The 9,989-nt window shown below is 36.2% G+C and overlaps 1 protein-coding gene across 2 annotated transcripts in view; it reads left to right on the top strand.

The window, feature by feature from the left end:
* Positions 1 to 4,862: 4,862 nt before the first annotated feature.
* LOC110378113 (runt-related transcription factor 3) overlaps positions 4,863 to 9,989 on the top strand; it is a 49,963-nt gene continuing 44,836 nt past the window's right edge. For both annotated transcript variants that reach the window (XM_064039181.1, XM_064039182.1), the window contains exon 1: positions 4,863 to 5,751. In XM_064039181.1, coding sequence (XP_063895251.1) covers positions 5,640 to 5,751 — 112 coding nt within the window. In that variant the 5' untranslated portion in view covers positions 4,863 to 5,639. The remainder of the gene's footprint in view (positions 5,752 to 9,989) is intronic.

Below are 9,989 nucleotides of genomic sequence, written 5' to 3'. Positions count from 1 at the left end.
CATTCGGGTTTTCCCGGGATTTTCCTCACTTACTTGTAATTGTTTACTTTTGCTACCATCGATATTTTATAGTTCCCATGACCACGCTTAACATATAATTTTAGTTAACCTAGTAGGTATATCGGGTGTGTCGTTCACAATCACATTAAATCTTGAAATTAATTACATCTTAATCTAAATTACTTTATGATATTCTATGGCGAATTGTAAAAAAATTAGCCTAATCCATTCAGTGGTTTAACCACAGGAGTCATTTTTCGTTTTTATAATTTACAACATCATGTGTAAAGCAGAGATAAAGTTAGGAGTATCGTATGTTTTGATCAGTTGACAGCTGTCAGTTTTCAAGGGAGAATTTCAGTTGTTTGTACTGACTGACTTTTATATGGTGTTCTAATTTTTGCACATTTTTATTCCATTTACTTTGTTTGAAAAAAACATTTTTTTATTTTTACGTATTTTTCTTTTATCTTTGTGTTAATCGACATAATATATATTAACCAGTATATTAACGCATTTCATTTAATGTGATTATGAACGACACACCCGATATAATGAGAATAGAAGGAGCTTGGTGCTTAGAAAAGCTGCACAAGTTAAACAAAAATGACATTAAAAATATGTCCAGGTCTGCCTATCTGTATTATGTAGATGGGTTTAATGGGAACATTCAAATTTTTTAAAACATTATATTTAATATCTCATACAACCAAAGAACAGTATATAGACTACTACGTGAGTAGTCAATTGAAAAACCAGTCATAGTTATGAATGAAGTGTAACATCACAATCCTGAAAAGGCATTGTCTAACCGCATAGCGTATGTACTTTCCTGCTCTGTTAATACCTAATACTTATTCTGTTTATTCAACTAATTCTATTAACCGCAGTAGAGTTCTATAGAAATAACATGTTATAGTTATTAATTAAAATATTTATTTTCTGGGTGTCTGCCTGTCTACATCTCTATTTTCTAGCTCTCCTGCTACGGGTCTGCTGGAAGTGTATTCATTAGAAATAAGCAGTACCTTTGTAATATTTTATGTTAGTTCTACTTCTGTCATGAGTTTACTGTGTACATAAATCGTTAAGTAAATAAATAAATGTTTTTCACATAACCTTATAGCTATTTCAGGTTATTTTAGTATGCACAGCTGAGAAACACATTAAAGAGTCTAAAAATGTGCTCAAAAATACTCATACTTCGCCAAAATATCTCAAATAATAAGGTCTTCCAAAAAGCGCAAATTCTTCGCCTAATTTGAGTGTTGATTTTTTATTAGTTTCGGTTGAACATCGACCGAAGCCACTGAAGTACGCCAACAACTAATTGATTCGCGGTGCCCACCGATTGTGGTGAACACTCTTTGTCGCCACAATGCCGCAATACTCAGCAACTGTAGGTTCAACTGTCAAATAATGTGGATTAAAAAAATATTTGAAATTGAAACTACATTTTTTTTCTTTATTTACACTTATTAAAATACCTATAACTCTGTGATATTGCTGAAATACGCACGACGCCAATCTCTAGCTAATTAGAGACAATATTTTTCAGAACGACATAGAGTGGTTGACTAGGCTCTCGTTGAGATCAGCATGAAAATCTGAGACATTATTACTAAACCAAGATAGGAATCACGTCTTAAAACTGCTGAGCATCGGAAAGATAGGTCCCTTCAAGTTCAGGAGCAATGAAGGCAGTCGGTTGAATTGCGTAGTGCAGGGATAGATAACAGGGATAACGCAGCTGGCGCAGTCGAGCTCCTTGTCGCCCCAAAAAGCAACAACAATATTTTAAAAGGAACACCTTTTCATCACAAAACAGATGACTGTCAGATTCGTTCGACCACTGAGGTTCAAGACCAAAAGGGTGTTGCCTGATTCTCAATGCGGGCGTGCCAGTGACCAGTGCCGTCTCTTCATCACTATTCAAAAATGGAACACCTATGGATCATAAAACAGCTGACTGTCAGATTCGAACACTGAGGATCAAGACCAAAGGGATACCGCAGTTAGCGAAGTCAAACTTCATTACCACCGACAACTACACATATTTGAAAAATAACACCTATTTAATCAATCTGTATACCTCTCTATAAAGCAGCTGACTATCAGATTTGACTCCTGAGGTTCAAGACCAAAAGGGTGTTGGCTGATTCGCGTTATGGGCTTGCCAGAAAAAAAACACTAACAACACTATTGAAAAACAGATCACCTATTTCACAAAACAGCTGACTGTCAGATTCGACCACCGAAGTTCAAGACCAAAAGGGTGTTGGCTGATTCGCGTTGCGGGCTCGCCATCGGCCGATGCGGTCACTTCCTTGCCGCCGCAAAAATCGACAACGTTGCGGTTATCGGGTCGGGATGACGCGGCCGTTATGTCATTACGTCACGTGGTCCCTTTGTGTCTGTGTGAGACGGGTTAATTACTGTGTGCTACCGATTCTTGGTAATAACGAGACGTTAGCGGTTTCTTGGATTGGTTCTATTTAGGTTGCATTTAGGTCATTTTATCGCCATAAATGTGTGGATATTTGCTGTTGGTTCCAAATCTCTTACTTTGTTATATTATCCACTCCTAATAAATTATCCTTCAAAATCTGCATTAGTTAAGATTGCTAGTTAGTAACACAAGTTAGGTTATGAATATAAAACCGCTTTTCAAATGATTTCGAAGATTGCAAAAAGTATGTCATTTATAGCAAGTTACATAGTTATATAGAAACGAAAACATGTTTGTTTGTTGAAATTACATTATTAGTAAGTCATTAGTTTATTGTTTTGGCGTATAGAGGGAAAATGTAAGAGGAAATTTCATATAATAGGTATCTGTATAATCTGTAAACACTTACCATACATGGTATAGTAAACATGATGTGGCTTATGCACGTAGTAAACCACTGATAATTTATTTTTTAAACAAACTCTCAATTTAATTACACGATTACGATTTACGAAGACAGCAAATATAAAACATTTCGTCTAGATATTTTCGTCGTCTTTCTAGTATGCAAAAAGGCTCTTTGCCCAGCAGGCTTGGCCAAGCTTTTTTCACGAACTTTTCAGGCATTCTAAATTAATGTTGTCCAATATAAACTTAGAAAAAAAACATATCATTTTGAAAATTTACTTCGGTACTCACTTGCCTTCATTTGAAATTTCACTAAATAAATAGAGGACTAGAAGTTGTTTAATCCTTTAACATGTCACTATAATTTAAAAATTATTTTCGTTAAAATGTACTTAACTTTTCACCTCTCATTGTAACAAGAATTTTCAGATTTGTAAACGAGTTAGTATCCTGATATTTTCAACTATAGATCTAACTTTATACAATACTAGCCGTTTTCCCGCGGTTTCACCCGCGTCCCGTGCGAGCTACTGCCCGCTCCGGGATACAATATAGCCTATGTTACTCGCAGATAATATAGCTTTCAAATGGTGAAAGAATATTTAAAATCGGTGCAGTAGTTTTTGAGTTTATCCATTACAACCAAACAAACAAAGTTTTCCTCTTTATAATATTAGTACCTATAGATAAACTTTTATAAAACTTTTGGTTACTTTTAAAGGTACCCAACTGCTACAGAAAATAACGAAACGTCATGTTCGTGTAAATAAACTAAATTCAGTTCAAGTTTGGTCAAATATAAGTAACCATAAATAATTACTATATTTGTGAATGACCTAAATATGAACGGAAATATCATAAACGTATTTTTCTCGGTTTATTTTCAGAACTTCGAACATGTTTTTACTGATTAAGTTTATTTTTCAGCAATCTAATTAAATATAATTTTCATACGAATTTACATTATTTTGTTATATGATGTCATTTTGATCGACCTTTACTTATATACCTAGGTATCTAATTGTGATATGTAAATTATCATTTTCGACTCTTCTTCATTAAAGGGAACATTTTCCATTTTTTTGTATAATTTGAGCAGTTTTTTTTTACCAAATCAAACTCAACATTGATTAAATGAAAACAAGTCGGTATAAAAAAAACTGAAATATCACAATTCAGTGGCAAGTTTTCAGTGAAGCTTACAAAAAGGCGTGCGCACACGAGACAAGTTTGAGCGCAACAAGTGCGCTCCGGCCAGACGCGGCCTGCAGCGGCCACTCCACGTCACGGCGGCGACACGACCACCACACGGCCACGACACGACCACGACGCGGCTGCGATGCGCGCTTCAGCATTTTTCCGGGCGCGAGCTCCGTCTTCGCGACAGTAGGCGGGGCCGCCCCGCCCAGCCGCGCACACGCCCACCGCACTATCTTAAGACCAAAACACACTGAAAAACACACCTACCCGTGTAACATTAAACCTATTGAAACGCAACGAACCAACAAATTAAGCCAATATGTTAATGAGTATATAGTTTATTAGTACAAACGTGTCACGTTACATACAATTTGGCAGCCATCAAACCTCATTAGTTCCATTAATTCGGAGCGGCATTACCTTCTAATGTGATTGTTGCTATGTAATCGAATTTCACAATACGCTAGATTACTCCAATGTCCAAATAATAATTAAACAAAAGTCTAAACTTTTGGAAAACTTTCAATGGCATTCTGTTGATGTACTCTTATAGACCTCTCTCTCCATTGTGACCGCAGCTAGCGGACCGAAGGAGGGAGATACGCAACCACGCTTTAAAATGAAAAAGCTCATATTATTTCCCTTTCAACAATGGAACTAAACAAAAATGTTTAATGGTACAACTTGCGCGCGTCTCTCTCGCACTGGTCACGCAAGGTATAAGTGCGAGCGGGAGAAGGAGAGCGCGCATTTTCCCGACAAATGAAGCGTGGCTAAACCGCAGATTGACCGCAGAGAATGGAGGCAGCGAGTGACAGAATGGCGGCGGTTCAGTAGTAGAGAGTCGCGCGGGCAGCGAACACGCGCCAGCCTCCGCGCCGCACCGACTCACACGCGCCGCGCGCCTCACGTGCCGACACAAGCACCGCCGACCATTATCATAAATATATCGACTCTCAGCTGATATTGACATAACACCGAGCGCCACTCTGACTTACAGGTGTTCTCACTCGCCGGAACTGTTCATGTGTCAAATAGTTCCCACTCAGCCCCGGACTAGTGTTGTGACTCATATAAAATGACGAAAGTTAAATTCAAGAAATCCCTCACTTGTACATAATGAGCGTCATTGGAATAAGGAAATAACATAAATATTCTATAGTGCGACATACGCGGACAATTCGTGAGTGAAACAACCGATGCATTTGTTTATAATACGGAGTTTTAGAATAATAAATAATACAATTACGAAGAGACTGACAAAGTATTAGAATCCAAAGATTTCCTAATCATAGTAAATTATCGCGTGTACGTAACGGAGTACTCACTGTCGAGTCACGCGCGAGAAACCTTCTTACTTAGCGAAGGTGAGATATTGTTGTCATAAACAAGGTGTATAATAAAAAAAAACTTTGGCCGGTCGCCAAGCCGAAGACGTGCGAAGGTCGCGGAGAGTGCGGAAGTGTTGGAATTCGAGTGTTCTGAGCCCTAACTTGCCTGTATTAGAATTGTTGTTGTGTTTGGTGCGTCAGTGGGACACTCGGGACAGGCGCGAGGCGAGTGAACTGTGATGGTGTGAAGGATGCACTTGCCGTATGAGTCCCGAGGCCGGCGGCGCCGCGAGATGGCCGAGCTCGAGCCCTGGTGGCTGCAGTCCATCGTGGACGAGACGCTCGCCGAGTATCCCGATCTAGGTAATACATCGTACACCACCATACCAAAGATACATAGATGCCCAACTTAACTTACCACATTTTGTAGGGACTGCCTCTACTAACTAACCAACTACCAACTATCTAGAAACAAGTTCTAAAATCTTTTCCAAGTATGCTTCTGTTTGACCGAGTTAACTCGTGGTAGGTCCCAAAGCGTAAAAAAAATTAATAGTTATTAAATTGGTAAGTGTTACTTTCATCAATCAGCTGAGCGATAGGCGATGTCTATACATTTGACTTCGGCCCACATATTAATAAAGTCCGAGGCGTGATTCAGTCAATTGAGAAGCTGCGCTCCATCCGGTCGCTAAGGTCAAACGCTTGTTTATCTTGAACATTTGTTACTTAGAAACCATTACGGTATGCAGATTTTTGGACATTTTTGGACCCAAAAACGATAGTGATATAATTTATAGAATTGATGACAATAAGATGGCTAAAAATTAAGCTATAGTATTTTTTTTTGTTTTGAAAATATGATTTGTTTCTTGAGTAAGTGCTTAAAATTAAATATATATAAATTATATACTGACAAACAGTACAAAGATATGTTTTACATAGAGATAACCGTGCTCAAGTAAAAGACATCAACGCGGAAGTAAGAGAAAGTGCTACTCGGAGATTAATTAAATTAAACCAAAAAAGCAATAAGTTTTTATTGAGGATAGAACAGTATACCGTCAATAAATAATAATTATAGAATTTCACTTAATATTGATATGGCAAATTGTTTGGAATGTTAATTATCGTAAATAATGGCGTGTCTTAATTGCGTGTTTCTTAATTACAAGTGATGGTGTGATGACATTTTTTGTTGAATTTATCAATTAAGGTTTGAATTATATACAATTATGTATGAAGTATTATATTCATATTGCTATTGAACTGGCAATGTTTTAATAGTGTGAAATAGAAACTGAGCTAGTTAGTAAAGGTTTTATGCAAATAAAAATACTAATGTAATAAAAAATAGTATTTTGCAAAACAATAAAGAAGCTTTAATACCTAAAAGGAGGCAGTTAAATGTTATGCTAGCACTAACTTGAACGAAATGTTTTTATGTACAGTTATCTTAACAGAACGGTACCACAATGTTTTTTATAGATACTAACACAACTACAAACTTTACTTCTTTCTATTTTTCTATCAACAAGTAATCATATTAACCAAAGAAGTTATTTGTTTAAAAAATCAAGCCAGTCAATTACATAAGATGTCTTGTCACTCTCTATTTGCTCACTCTCATAGCGATGAGACGGCAATCTGATACGAGCGGAGAGAGATCAGGCGCAGGACCGACGGCTCTCAGACATGCCGTGGGATCTACAAGATTACAATCATCTACCTATGTACTTATGTAATTTATTTTTTGAGCTCTTCTACAATGCTAGTGCCTTAGAAATAATTAAATTAAAGAGATTTGTATAGAATCGCGCATAAAAGTGTTATTTTTTCTCATCAAAGCATGTATTGTAAACATGTTGGATAGAGATGAATGGATTCACTCTATCGGACCAAATTTAAAGAATTACGGAATGGAATGAATCTTCACAAACTTTTGGATAGACACAGATTTGACTCTAGGATCTTGTGGCCCGATTATGATACTTTAACATTTGCGTTCGTGTTCGTCATTCAGTGTCAGTGAAGGATCGCCATTTTTGGGCGGTATATTCATATCTTACAAAATCTTTAAACTACGCTATGTCTATTCCAATAACCAAATAAAGGAAAGATAAACAATCAAACTTTTGTCGTAACTAAATTCTTCTGATATTTCTATACCACACAATACAAACTATTTTGACGTACCTAATAATAGTAGCATCAAAATGATAAGTTTTAGATGGCGAGGGCCTACATTAAGGCGTGAACACATTCGGTGCGCGCTCGTTGTAATGAGCACATTCCTCAATATGAACTAATGATCGTGAATGTGCTGCGATGGACTTATAGCGTTTGTTTGAATGAGAATATTTAACGTAAGGGTTCCTATAAACCTGTTGTATTTGATTTTGGAGACTACGTGGAAACAAATTAATTGAAATTATTATTTTTATTGCGACACTAGCTGTTACCAGCGGTTCCAGCCGAGTTCCGAAGGAACTATGTTCTTCTCCAGCCCGGACAAAAAGTAGCCCATATACTTTCTCTGACTCTAGCTAGACTATCTGTGACTACCACTTAAATAGGTTCGCTATTTTTGACGTGAAAGACGGCCCCACAGACAAACAAATATACCCTCCTAATTGTAATATTTTTTTTTTGAAAATGTAATAAATTAACTTTACCAGCCTTTGACGAAGTCTATGAAATAAAAATACTAAACGCTTAAAAAAATTACATTGCAATCAGAAATTCCTCATTAAACAACTAGAAACAATTCTAACAATGTAAAATAAAACAAATCAACAATAACAGCGACATGATTAACTAATGCAATAATAGTGTTCGGTACAAAGAGCAATTAGATGTAAAGGTCGGCTCGCACTCGTTGTGACGAACCTGTTCAATTCTGCCTAATGAGTCCATCAAGTGCTGCAGATAACATACTCGTTTATTTCAATGGATCCTCTAATCATTAGACAACATTTTGGCTTTGGGCAAATTTGGTATTATACTGTAGTATTTGGAGTAGATACACCATAGTTTCCTCTACCACAAGGCACTTTACGGCATCATCCTCAGCCACTACATTTATACATACATATGTATTTCACATGATCTATACTAATATTATAAAGCTGAAGTTTGTTTGTTTGTTTGAACGCGCTAATCTCAGGAACTACTGGTCCCATATGAAAAATTCTTTCAGTGTTAGATACCCCATTTATCGAGGAAGGCTATAGGCTACTTTTTATCCGGGTTCGTGCAGAGGTTTCCACGGGATACGGGTGAAACCGCTGGCAGAAGCTAGTTTGAAATAAAGTTCGTAAATACTGACCGACGGCTTCATATAGCCTGTTTCTATTTTTAACTATTTAAAAAGTGAAGAATGTTCTCAATTGTGGCTTCGGTTGGATTTCTGACTAAGGTTCCAATACCCTTTAGATTTCTATGCTTCCAATACTAAGTGTATTCCGTTCTAATAATGTCAGTTTCTGATTGCTGGCTGAAAGCCCGCGTTTTAATAAAATAAGGTTAAGTATCCTAAAAGTTGCTTTCATATAATTAGTGAGAAGATATGATATGATATATCCGCAAGGAGTTTCCTAACACTCAAAGTTACAAATTGGTCCAATAATCATCTTCAGATTTATAATATAAGTACATATAGATATATGAGACACCAATATATCGATACACTTTAATACACAGAAGCTTGTTTACCCAGTTACAATAAGGCACCAAGAATTTCTCAAACCGGTTCAATGTCGGACGTATTTCCCGCGCATTTTCTTTATTTACAAAGGAATTTATATTGGTTCACGGACTTTACCATATAGTCGGAATTAGCTACCAGGTGTTGTTTTATTTGACCTCTCGTTTTGTTTGATTATTGGGTTTTATAATCTTAGTTTCATTGATGTGTCACCTGGCCGTCGGATTTCCATATCGTGGAGTGACCTCGGAAGATGATAATTTTTACTTTCAATTATTAAATGACGCTGGATTGATCCTGCCTTTCTAGTGATCAATATACCATTTTGTAAGATGCTAATACTTATTGAAATACTATACTATTATAAATTACTATGTATTAAATATTTTTCTGGTAAGATCCTCATGATATATATTGCTACGATATAAGTATAAATGTATTGTGTCAACCAGAATTCAATCCAGATAAATCGAATTTGGTTATTGCTGTAAAAATTGACCAATTTGTGATTTTCGGATGAATCATTTTTGTAACCAAGTTATTTGTACTAAATGCGTAACCTCAAGTTTTGGGTAATCCATATGTGCGTGAGTTTATTTACTTAGGTATTCACTTCAAGTGTTAATTCCAATCATTTGAATGTTTTGTCACCTGCTAATGTTTTTTGCTTCTATGATGTTGGAGATTATGGAAAAACGCTTTAAGGTCAATGTACTAGGTCGAGGCCGATTTTATATGGGTATAAGTAAGTATTTATAGTAAACGAGAAATTATATTTTTAACTAATATGGATGATTTGTTTCCCTTATTTTGTCAAAGAGTAGATGACTGGAGAGTTAAATAATATTATATGAATTTAGTCTAATAATATTATATTATTTTTGACATTCAAAAT

This window comes from Helicoverpa armigera, chromosome 18 (genome assembly GCF_030705265.1).
Source record: "Helicoverpa armigera isolate CAAS_96S chromosome 18, ASM3070526v1, whole genome shotgun sequence".
NCBI classification, from domain to species: domain Eukaryota; kingdom Metazoa; phylum Arthropoda; class Insecta; order Lepidoptera; family Noctuidae; genus Helicoverpa; species Helicoverpa armigera.
This window is presented reverse-complemented; position numbering and strand designations above follow the sequence as displayed.